This window comes from Lithobates pipiens, unplaced genomic scaffold (genome assembly GCF_037356315.1).
Source record: "Lithobates pipiens isolate NorthernLeopardFrog02 unplaced genomic scaffold, aLitPip1_a1.2 Scaffold_18, whole genome shotgun sequence".
Taxonomy (NCBI): Eukaryota; Metazoa; Chordata; class Amphibia; order Anura; family Ranidae; genus Lithobates; species Lithobates pipiens.
In genome coordinates, this window is record NW_027507758.1 from 345,783,480 (window position 1) to 345,796,273 (window position 12,794).

At 38.2% G+C, this 12,794-nt stretch overlaps 1 protein-coding gene across 3 annotated transcripts in view; it reads right to left on the minus strand.

Annotated features, from left to right (window-relative positions):
- COL19A1 (collagen type XIX alpha 1 chain) overlaps nt 1-12,794 on the minus strand; it is a 1,105,372-nt gene that overhangs the window by 776,209 nt on the left and 316,369 nt on the right. For all 3 annotated transcript variants that reach the window (XM_077487416.1, XM_077487415.1, XM_077487417.1), the window contains exon 10: nt 4,926-4,979. In XM_077487416.1, coding sequence (XP_077343542.1) covers nt 4,926-4,979 — 54 coding nt within the window. The remainder of the gene's footprint in view (nt 1-4,925; nt 4,980-12,794) is intronic.

Here is a 12,794-nt window from a genome sequence, read left to right on the forward strand (position 1 = left end):
ATTGCTGACCATAATACCTACAAGCTCATTGTAGCTATCTCTCTGGTAAGCATTCAATTTATGCGGTGGTAGATTACTTCACAGGGTGCTTCTGTATGATTAAGGGATATTGTCAATGATTGATTTCACACTGGATCACTGTTCATGGACTAATTTATATTCATTTGCTGTTTATTCACTGGACAATTATTCTTATTTCATTGATATGGGCTTTATCACGAACTCATCTTTATTTGTTTTTAGCTCAGCTTTTTCCATTTGTTTGAATTGTGCATATCTCACAATTTTTAGCTGCTGCTGTTTACATTGATATTTTATATATATGTAACACTTTCTAGTGTGGTATTTTTTGTGTTTTTTTTTTTATAAAATGATGCCTGTAAATACTTTATCTGACATCTTTTATGGCCAGTCACGGAGTTCTCCTCCCCCATCTAAGGGCTACAGCATGAGGGGCTGAGCTGCTAGCACAGTGGTCATGCAAACTCCCCAGCTCACGTCAGATGGGGACCTTGGCCCCTTCCGCTGCAGCCCTTAGATTGGAGGAGGAGAGCCGCTGGAGGTCATGTGACCAGCCATAAAAGATATGAGATGTGGTATTTACAGACATTTACACAGTGTAGAATAGATTGATAGAACAGAGGGGCTGGTAGATATTTTTCTTTACCTTTACAACCACTTTAAGAATAGCAATATAGACCACCAGATTTCACCTGTTGACATAATTCTCTGATCTCTGCTTTGTGCTGGAAAAAAAAGAAGCCTAAATGTAGTGGAGTATAGGCAGACATCTAAAAAAATATTGGGCTAGAGGTAAAGTTCTACTTAAAAAGCTCAGAATATATTTGAAGGTTCTTAAACATTGATAGATCTCAGATTGTCTTTGAAAAATAAGGAAAGCCAAGCATTTATTTTTTAGCAAAAAGTATCCATAAATTAGAAAAAAATTATACAACCAAATTAGTATACAGTAATTAGCAACATTACTATATACCTATGGAAATGTATTTTTTATTATTAATATTAATGTTACTATATACTGTATATCATTTGGTGTTATTTTTAAACCGTATTTAGTTTTATTTGCAAACTCCTGACACTCTCAGGAGCAGGTAAAAAAATACACAGAAAACTCAGACTTTTTTCTGACCTTCCCTTGCTGCATGTTAGTTCCAAATTTGTTTGAAGCTAGACATAGTTAGGAAACTAGCATCTTCAGAAGAAGGTCAACAATGGCAGCCCCCCGTGTTTCTTTCATAAAAGTTGTGCTCCTGTCTTCCTATACTCTCTGCCTGTACTATATTGAAATCTCAGGCCCTGTTATCAGCCTTTTCCTGCTCACCTCTGTGAATTATAAATCTCCAATAATATGAAAATGAGAAGGTGATGGCAACCTGTTCCTTCGTAGATATAATAGACCAAATTAGCATTGTCACTTTACAAATGGTGTGTTACTGGCCAGATTAACAGGTGAAAAAGGAGAGAAGTAAAGAATAAAATAATGCAATATGTTATTTGGTTTAAATGTTTTATTTCTTTATGTATTGGTGTTTATCTTGACTAAATAGTTGAAATAAATAAAAATGAATGGTAAAAATGCATAGTTTTGTTGTCATACTCTTTTGTTATTGTTGTTTTAAAGGACTTTGATTCACTTCTACAATTATCCTGAAATGTGTTTACTCAAATAACGCTAAGATAATGTAACATGCAGATGCTATTATCCCCAGGACCAATAGGAACTCATACAAGAATGCTCATTGCAATAAATTCACCTCAAACAGCTTTTGCTAACTTGTGACTGGCAAAACTTGAAAGCCCAAAACAGTTAGTCAGATGCCTAAGGATTTCCTCTGTAATCCCTCAGTTTACCAAGGCATAACACAGCTGTAAATAAAGATACTTGTGAGGGAACAATGCATGTTGGCTCTCTCTAAACCAATTTCACACAGACTTCATTTCTTTTGAGCATATAATTGAGGTTACATTTAAACAAGAAATATGCACATATTTATTAAAATGTTGCAGAAATGTTATCTAATTTCCCTGTTTTAAATGTGTATACTTACAAACTCTGCAGAACTCTTGCACATCACAGTCGTGAAAATTGTATTTTATTTATGTACAATTTAAGAGTAGGCCTATTTTTAATGCTATGAGTTTAAAAAAAAAATGAGGGAAGGAGCTCTGTAAAGTCCTTTGATATTTTCCAGCAAACTAATCCCTAGGTAAATATGCAGAGGACGTTTGATTTAGTATTATCGTGGTGCTGCATAGTGTTATGTAAAAAATAATTCCATTCTCAATAATACATGCTGAGTGTTTATATGCCCATTGGAACAGCTTCAGACAATTTGCTGGCTTGATGGAAGCCAGGGCTTCCCTATAAATAAATCTCTAGGGCTACATTGTCAGCAAGGGTGTAGACTGGGCTTTGACAATCAATGCCATGCCTTGGTGGTGTTGGAAGAAATGTCTGAGCCAAGAGCCCTAACAAAAGAACTATACAGAATTATAATATGAGGTACAAAGAAAGAGGATCAGAAAAAAGTCTTCTCTAAAACATTCAATTAAATTCAGATTTACCCCAGGGCCTTTCCTCTGAAAGTCTAAGTAGGAATGTTTCTGTAAAATGATTATGTGACTAAGGCCTGTTAAGTTAATGGAAATCTAATTGTAGGGTGAAATGATGTTCCAAATGTGCAACTAAAAACAATCCAACTTCCAAAGGAGTTTCAGTTATCTGCTTGTAACAGAGTAAATTGCCCCTAGCCCTTTGATGAATACATGCCGACTGACTCATTATAATAACTGATTTCAAAAGGGCTGTATATCAGAGCTTCAGAAATAAAAATGTCTTTGTTGATCCTAGCTACCAAGTCAAATTCATATTCAGATTTGCACTAAAACAGTAACAGCTAGAAGCCAGTTGGTTGTCATGTCTTGCAAATTTTTTACTATGTCCTTCTCAGTATGTTTTTTTCTGTAAACTCATTCTCTTTACTTCTTCCTGCTCACTGATATTCATGCATTCTCTTTTACCACCAACATTACAAGTTTAGTGTCTTTACCCCCCCCCCCCATCCTTTTGTCCAATATGATAATAAAAGTTGTATCACACTACTATACCAAAATTTCAAGGCTCCTTAAGTAACTGGTCACATAAGAGAGTTAAAGCACAAGGGTCTAATGTTCAAAGAGCCATTGATGGTCTGGTTAGGCTAAAGCAGAACCTGCTACTTGACAGTGGCCTTCTGACTCCCATGTCATTCTGCTGTTTCTCTTACAGGATCAGTAGTTGGAAGGTACCTGGAGTGGCTGCTTACTACTTATTAGAAATATTTTATTATCAGGTTATATAACAGGACAGAGGAGAAGCAGGGTGGGTATTAAGGTAGTTTGGTTACAGAGAGTGTTTAGGTCCACTTTAAATTGTCTATGCATTGCTGTGCAGTAATAATCAATTCATTTAAATGCAACTCTGCTGCTACATAAGTGATTTAGCTTGTGAGTTAAAAATTCCCCAAAGACTTCTATAATGACATGACATTGGCCTACATGCCAGGGTACCAGTTGCTGCAGACTCTGAGGTTCAATTCATACTATGATGCGTCAACGTATTTTGCGTTAAGGCAGAACATTTATTTAAATGAACTGCCTAATAAGCCTAAGCTTTATTACATGGTCACACAGTACACATACGGCAATGTTTCAGAGCCACGCATGGCCCCTTTGTCAGGCATGACGAAGGGGCCCTGTGTGGCTTTGAAACATTGCCATATGTGTACTGTGTGACCATGTAATAAAGCTTTGGACCCTTCTAAGGAATCCTTGGTGTGCTGATGAAATTTCCCATTGCCTAAGGGTTTCCAGCCTGTCGTCATTACAGGAACCAGCATCATTACAGCCATTTCCATGAATGTGTGTTTAGGGAATATTGCAATTGGCCTAATAAACCAGAACACACCAAAAATGTGCATGTAGCATTTTTGACAGCACGTCATACTTCAATACACCACTCCAGCTATTGACATTTTGGTGTGTAACAAACAAAACATTTCAGAACACAGATTTTCAGATATATAATCTTAAGTAAAGTATTTGTAAGATTGTATTTGTTCATATGTATCTAAGTATTTATTTGGTCACATGGGTAAAAAAATGCCTAGTGCTCAAAAACTAATAACATTATTAAATATACTTGAATCAGTCTAGACAGTCTTGTCCTTTTTTTTCTTAGATATTTCAATTGTCTTCTGTATGAAAGAAAGGACATACTGTATACTTGTAACCAGAAAAACTAAATTATGTTTGCTGATATTTTCATATTCTGATTTATACTGTCAGTTACATTTCTACCTCTAATCTAAAAACCCTTGGAAACAGTTGTAATAAAAACTGGTCCCATGGATTAAAATGTCTAAAACAACAAATGTAATGTTGCACACTGCAGCCAATCAGCTTCTAAGTGTCAATTGCCACCTGCGGCTGTGTTAGAATTTTAGTAGAGATCGACTTGCAATCTGCTCAGTTTACTTTAGCATTTTTATTTGAAATAAGTGAGGACCACAGTTTGACATTGTGTGCATAGTTCAATGCTCATGTGGGAGCATAGAGAGATTCTATCAGAGTGCCATGCAAAATGTAGATTTCCCATTGCAACCATATAAAAATCATCTTTCATTAAAAAAAAAAAAAAAAAAAAAACAGGAAAGTGCTGAATGTAGAACTCTTTCTAGTTGTTATGGGTATAGTTTTCATCCTGAAATTGGAGCCTAAAAGCTAATGCTAATTACATAGGAAACAAATAATACATCCAAATCAATTCTTCAATAGTATTACATTAATTTACAATCACATTATATTTATATACAGAAAATATATCCCCTATTAAGTAGAATTATTAAGAGAATTTTCACAGTTACCTTTTCCCCAGTTTCTCCTGGAGTTCCAAGTTCACCTATGCTTCCCTTTTCACCCTATAGAAGCAGTAAATATAACAATGCTTAGCAACTAGGGCAATACAGTACAATACAATTCTTCTAAAAAAGTAAATATCACAGGTAACGTGCAGAGCAACACAAAACAGTAAACCTGAAAAAGAAAATAACCACTAAAATGGTACTAGTAAAAACTCATAAAACCTGCACAAATGATGCGGAAAAGAAAATAGATGCAAAATATTAAAGTATAACTAAAAGCAAACGTTTTTCAGATTTGGATAGAGTTGTGAGGGGTTAGAACCCATGTCAGGTTTTTTTTGTATAGCCATCAGGGAAAAACACTATCTCTAACTAACCTGGTCACTATGTCTCTGGAAAAAAAAACTGAGGGTAAATCCAGAATTGAGAGAACATCATTCATTAAGGATGCTTGTTCCCATGACAACTATCTAAGCAGGGATATTCCACACACTCTCACTTCCTGTTGGGTCTACAGGACAGGAAGTGAGACAAAAAAAAAAGAGGTTGGTTTTACCCCCCTCTTCTTTTACACCTTAACCAAACTAACTAAGTGAAGGATACATTGTATATGTTTCTTTTAGTTACTGCGCTTTGATCGTTGATGTTTGCATAACTAAAGAAGATTTGTTATCTGTTGTTATTAAATATAACGACATTTTCTTCAGTACAAGGCTGACAGAAATATAAATCTGTTTGTATATTGTGATTTTATTGTAAGGGCATCAAACTATTTTTCCTTACACAGAATAATTTTTGCCCAAAACAAATACAATACATTATTTGACTATATACGTATTGAACTTTCACTGACAAATCTGACTTTCAGTATGGAATATTTTAACAAGGTAAATAGAAGCATTTTTGTATAACATTTCAATCCCTTTCATATAGTAAACTGAATATATAAGCTCACGTACAAAGTAAAAACACTTCAGTGTTGTGTTTAGTTTGACCACTACCCCCAATACTCTTGAAGGTGTGGAACTGTTGATAATCATCTTTTTTATAAGTGGTAATTGGTAAGGCTGGTCAGGATGTGTGTGTGTAGAACAGCCTTGTGGAAAAACTGCAGTGTTTGCTACAATTTGCAGAAATTAGAAGAAATATGACAATATACACAGCAATGGGTGTGTCAATTTATCAATATAGGACATATATTGTATAAACTAATAAAAAACTAAAAAGGTCTTAAGACTCATTACAGGCAGATGCAGAGTGCTGAGCGTTAAATGAAGGCAATGCATATGAAAAAACAATTGTGTAGCCGTAAGAGGTCTGAGTTTATAGACAGCACAGCACAATTTGTAGCCCTATAGCTAAATCAAAGGTGCAGGAGGTTCTCAGATACCACAAGTTGTGAAGGTGGCAAACTTGTACACACACTGCCATCCCAGTATTTTTTAAATAAAATTTAAATGAAAAAATTCTGATATAATAAACAAAGCATGTTTTAACAAATTCACACCTATTAGTGTCAGTTGATAAACTCACTCGGCTCTAACGTCAATGATTAATATATGAACACATTTTATAAATGCATATCCATTTGCACCATCTTTTAAAAAAAATTTGCTTCCTGAGATTCTGTTGATTGGAAACCCATCCTTACAATTTTGCACCTGAGTTCACTAAAATGTTATATTTACAATTTGAAATATAAACACTATTAACATACAAGGAGCCTCCTTACTGTTAATTAACGTAATGATATTTTGAATATAAGTTGATGTGAAATGCATATAGGATTTTTATCCCGATTCCTTTAACCACTTTCAGACCGGACCATTTTGCTGGCTTAAGACCAGACCACTTTTTGCGATTCGGCACTGCGACGATTTAACTGACAATTGCGTGGTCGTGCGACGTGGCTCCCAAACAAAATCGACGTCCTTTTTTTCCCACAAATAGAGCTTTCTTTTGTTGGTATTTGATCACCCCTGCGTTTTTATTTTTTGCGATATAAACAAAAATAGAGCGACAATTTTGAAAAAAAAACGCATTATTTTTTACTATATTATATAATAAATATCCCCCAAAAATATATTAAAAAAAAGTTTTTTCCTCAGTTTAGGCAGATACGTATTCTTCTACATATTTTTGGTAAAAAAAAATTGCACTAAGCAATTATTGATTGGTTTGCGCAAAAGTTATAGCGTTTACAAAATAGAGGATAGTTTTATGGCATTTTTATTAATATTTTTTTTTTACTAATAATGGTGGCGAACAGCGATTTTTATTGTGACTGCGACATTATGGCGAACACATCGGACATTTTTTACACATTTTTGGGACCATTGTCATTTATACAGCAATCACTGCTATACAAATGCAGTGATTCCTGTGTAAAGGACACTGGCAGTGAAGGGGTTAACCAGTGGGTGGCAGTGTAGGGGTTAAGTTTTCCTAGGGGCATGTTACTAACTGTGGGGGGCTGGGCTTTGTTTTAGTGAACACTTATCTCTGCTCCAATCACATGGAGCAGAGATCAGTGTCACTTGTTGCTAGGCAGAACGGGGAGATGCTGTTTACAACGGCATCTCCTCGTTCAGCCACCCGTGAGACAATCGTGGGTACGGTCTAGTGCGCAGGACCCACGACCAGACTCATGGGGGTCCCGACCGGCATGCGAGCGTCCCGCCGGCGGCGTGTTCACGATGGCAGGGTGGCATTTAAAACTGGACATACCTGTACTCCAATATGCCTGCCCGTGCCATTCTGCCGACGTACATCGGCGTGCGCCAGTTGGAACTGGTTAAGGCTGTGTTCACACTATTGTGAATTGGATGTGAGTTCCCTGCATCCAATTCGCAATAACAGGAGATTTTGATTGGCTCTCTATGAAGCTGGTTGACATATCATTGCTGCGGCTCAGGTGAAAATTTGTTCAGGGCTCCTGTGCATCTTTTGGTCTATTTCAGGTCCAAATTCAGCCAAAAAAATGGCCTGAAATCGGACCTGAAACGATGAACAGTGACGTACTGGACCCCTGCTGTGAGCTGAATGTGAAGATAGTTTGAACCCAGCCTCAGTTTAAACAGCATGTATTTTTGTAGCCGATAACCTTGGTGCTAGCATATGATAGAGTCAAAAGTAATTTAGGTAGTAGCAAACACTGCAGCCTAAGCTTTCATTGCTAATATTTAGTGAATTACATGCATAGTAGTAAGACATAATGTTAAGGACTTATTTACTAAACTGATAAAATAGTTAAAGTGCAGCAAATCAATACATATTTGTGTTTACCTGTGTTCTCAAACATCCAATCATGACAAGGAGGAGAAGAAACTCTTTTTAAACTTTTCTCCATATGGTTGGATGTTTGAAAAGGACACAGATTCCCTTCACTTCACCCATTACTTTTCACTACAATTCTAGATTCATCATTTAGCACCTACAGTAATGCTTTTCCAAAGCCCTGCAACTTTTTTCTCATAGCTATGTAATAGATATAACTTAAATAGTTTACATTATAATATTTAATTGCAAGCCACAAGACAGGCAACAAGCCCTCAGTAAGATGAATGAGGGAAACAAGTGTAATTTAGGCCTTGTCATGATATTTAATTGCATAATCCACCACTTCCCTGGCTACTCTATTTTTGGAGGAGCGTCCATCTGGGTTGGCTTTAACTTTAAGCTTGCTGCATAGCACATTGATATTGTACCCTGTCTACTACATGCACCAGTGAAGTTGAAAGCATTTATTGCTAATTAGGGATGAGCCCAATGTTCGAATCAAATGTAAGTTCGATTTGAACATCGGGTGTTCACCTGTTCACCGAATAGTGAAAAATTTGGGGTGTTCACGGCAAAATCGAAAGCTGCGGTAGTCTATGGGAGAAATCAAAAGTGCTAATTTTAAAGGCTTATATGCATGGTATTGTCATAAAAAGTGTCTGGGGACCTGGGTCCTGCCCCAGGGGACATGCATCAATGCAAAAAAAAAGTTTTAAAAACCAGCAGTTTTTTTGGGATCAGTGATTTTAATAATACTTAAAGTGAAACAATAAAAGTGAAATATTCCTTTAAATTCCTTTAAATTTAGTTCCTGGGGGTTGTCTATAGTATGCCTGAAAGTGGCACATTTTACCCATGTTTAGAACAGTCCCTGCACAAAATTACAGTTCTAAAGGAAAAAAAGTCATTTAAAACTACTAGCAGCTATAATGAATTGTTGGGTCCTGGCAATACAGATAAAAGTCATTGCAAAAAATGGCACAAGATCCCCCCAGTCCATTTCCAGGCCCTTTGGGTCTGGTATGAATATTAAGTAGAACCCGAACCAACAAAAAAAATTTTTTGTGGAGGTCTCCCCAAATTCTATACCAAGCCCTTCAGGTCTGGTATGGATTTTAAGGGGAACCCCGCACCAATTTTTTTTTCAAAAATGCCGTAGGGGTCCCTTATCCAAACATGCAAACTGGCAGGCCACAGGAAAAGAGGGGGGATGAGAGAGCACCCCTCCTGAACCATACCATACCACATGCCTGGTGGTTGTGTTTTGCCCGGAAATGGACTTTAAACCTCACACATCTACACATATTTGTAATGAGAACGGTATCATTAGCAGTAATCAGCATGGATTCATGAAGAATCATTCTTGCCAAACCAGTCTATTAACCTTCTATGAGGAGGTGAGTTGCCATCTAGATAAAGGAAGGCCCGTAGATGTGGTCTATCTAGATTTTGCATAAGCATTTAACGCAGTTCCCAATAAACATTTACTGTACAAAGTAAGCTCCGTTTTGGGTCTGTAGTTCCACCACTGGCATCAGTAGTTTTTTTTTATTATTTTATTTTTTATTTTTTATATTTAGGTGCCCCAATGGGGGACTGTCCCTAGGCAGGATGGGGTCCCCATCCCCAGAAAAGATGAGGTCCTTTTCTCCAGGGCAGATGAAGTTACTGCCCCCAGGGGAGAAGGGGTCCCAGTCCCCAGGGGAGATGAGGGTCCCTTTTCCCACGTGAGAAGGGGCCCCTGTCCCCAGGGGGAGATGGAGGGGGTAAGTAATGGTGTGTGGGGGATGGGGTCCTCTCACTCACCATGACCAAGCTGCAGGCCGCGCATTTATCCATGTTGGCCTGGGCTCCATTCAGTGTGCTGGACGGGTGATCAGCATATCTCCCAGAAAGACCTTTCATCATCTGTGTATGACTGGGGAGGAGGGGGACTGGCAGACAAGCCTGCAGTGTCCTCCGGGGAGCCGGCTCGCATAGGGCTGCAATGCATCTGTGTGCTTAAAGTTTGTTTACCCGGGAGAAGTATGCAGTGCAGTGTGGGCCAAACTCGGGGGGGGGGGGCGGACTCTGGCTGGGGAGAACAGACATCAGACTGAGTGGCAATGCATGGAGCAGGAGAGGGGTACTCTGAGGAGCCAGCCGAGGGCACAGGTCATGCGGGGAATGCACAACTAAAGAGCAGCCAGTGCGATAGTCAAGCATGGAGCTCTGCTAGTCACCCTCCACCTCCAGCCACCCGTGTGCATGGTGCACTGGTACCCCTAGCTGCCTATGCTGCTGCCGGCCATATGTAGAGGGGGCTGCATGGGCCCCCTGCAACACAGGGCCCAGTTGCGGTCGCGACTGCTGCACCCCCTATAGTTACGCCCCTGGCTGGGACCAATCCTATTTAATTTGTTCATAAACGACCTGGAAGATGGAGGTATTTGTGGACGATACTAAGCTAAGCAGGGCAATAACTTCTCTGCAGGATGTGGAAACCTTGCAAGAAGATCTGAACAAATTAATGGGATGGGCAACTATATGGCAAATGAGGTTCAATGTAGATTTTGGGTGGCAAAAATATGAATGCAATCTATACACTGGGGGAGAACCTTGTGGGGAATCTAGGATGGAAAAGGGGATCCTAATAGATGATAAGCTCAGAAATGGCATGCAATGCCAAGCTGCTGCTAACAAAGCAAACAGAATATTGGCATGCATTAAACAATACAATAGGGATAAAACTTTTTCACAGAAGGGAGTTTAACAAGACTCGTGGCGACTCATTAAAATTAGAAGAAAAGAGGTTTAAACTTAAACTACGTAGAGGGTTCTTTACCGTAAGAGCGGCAAGGATGTGGAATTCCATTCCACAGGTGGTCTCAGCAGGGGGGGCATTGATAGTTTCAAGAAACTATTAGATAAGTATCTGAACAACCACAACATACAGGGATATACAATGTAATACTGACATATAATCACACACATAGGCTGGACTTGATGGAATTGTCTTTTTTTCAACCTCACCTACTATGTAACTATATAACTATATTATAATTCTTTCTTATCATGCCTTTTTGGCATGCAGGAATGCAAAAGTATCTTTTAAATGAATGGGAAAAAAATTTGGCAGCTCATTAAGCGTAAGAGTGTACATTTCATAGGAATAGACCAAACAAATTGGTAACATAATTGTGCACTTTTCCTAATTAATGGCAAGTTCAAGTACATGACTGAGATGTTTGGGCTAGGACTCCCTAAACTGCATTAAAAAAAAGTTATAATTTTAATAAAATATATATGTTTAGTATCATTATAATTAATATAAGTGCACGTCCTCTTTTCATTTTTTACCATGGAAAAAGGTAAACTGATCATACATTGAAAAATCAGCCTATCAACATTCCATTCCGCCGTGAGAACTTTAAAGAATCAAATTGACCTTTTATCAAAAAGGTTTCTTAAACACATTTCACAAGTTGTCAACCCCTCTTTTCCCTCTTTCATGACATCCATGTATCTGGAAAGTGGCAGTCACCTGAAACACGATTAAATCATCTGATTTAGCCTGTAAATGTCTATCCTGTAAGGTTATTTAAACATAACAGTCAAAGTTCAAAAGAAGATACAGTATTCATTTATCATAAAGAATTGGACCCTTTAGATTCTCGAGATGCCATATAGTGGGAGACTGCAGAAAATATAGCTGTTATGTTATACCACAGATACTACACATAGCCTGAATGTTGTAAATGGTGATGGTATCAAGCCCCTTGAATGCTCTGCTGGGATGAAATATTGTAGCAGAAACCAGTGTGATGGCAACAAACCAATTAAACTATTTATAGTCATTGAGGAAAACATTCTATTTATAAATCCCTTGTAAAATTCTTGTGTGTGCATATGATGCTAGTAATAAAGTCATAAATGATTCCTAAAAGACTTCAAAAGGAATTCAGAGTAAAGGTTAGGAGGGGTAGTGTATAAATGGCATTCCCATCTTTGTGATATTTTTGAGTAGAGCCTCACATAATAAAGAAGACTTGACTAGACATAAAGAACAATCATCCAGATTAGTATGGAGAAACAAGGAGGGGTGGAAATATAGGGGCAGTTGCTGAAGCTGGCCATACAAATTATTCCCGCCCAATTGGTTATAATGAGGGAGGGAGGTTAGGTGGGAGGAGGGGTTGGGGATAGAGGTGAGTAGGTAAAGTAGAATTGGAAAGGTGAGGAACAGGGGGATGTTCCTCACCTTTCCAATTCTACTTTACCAAGTTTGGCTGTTTTGAATACTGTCATTTTTAAAACTCTGGCCCCTTTAAGGCTCCAGTATACCGAAAGTGATGTCATGCCATGATTACTAGATCAGAGACCCAATCAAAGCCGATTCAGCTTTGTTCAGATCTCAGGCCATCCTGGGGGATGAGCCTCTTAGTGGGACGGGAGAACACGGGCAGCAGAAGGGGGGGGGGGAAACGTCCCATCCCGCTGCTTGTAATAATAGCTAAGTGGCTGATTAGCCACATTGGTTGTTATTACAAGAAAGCTGACCATTGACGCTAAAAAAAAAATGGTACAACCCCTTGAAAAATTATTTGCATTACA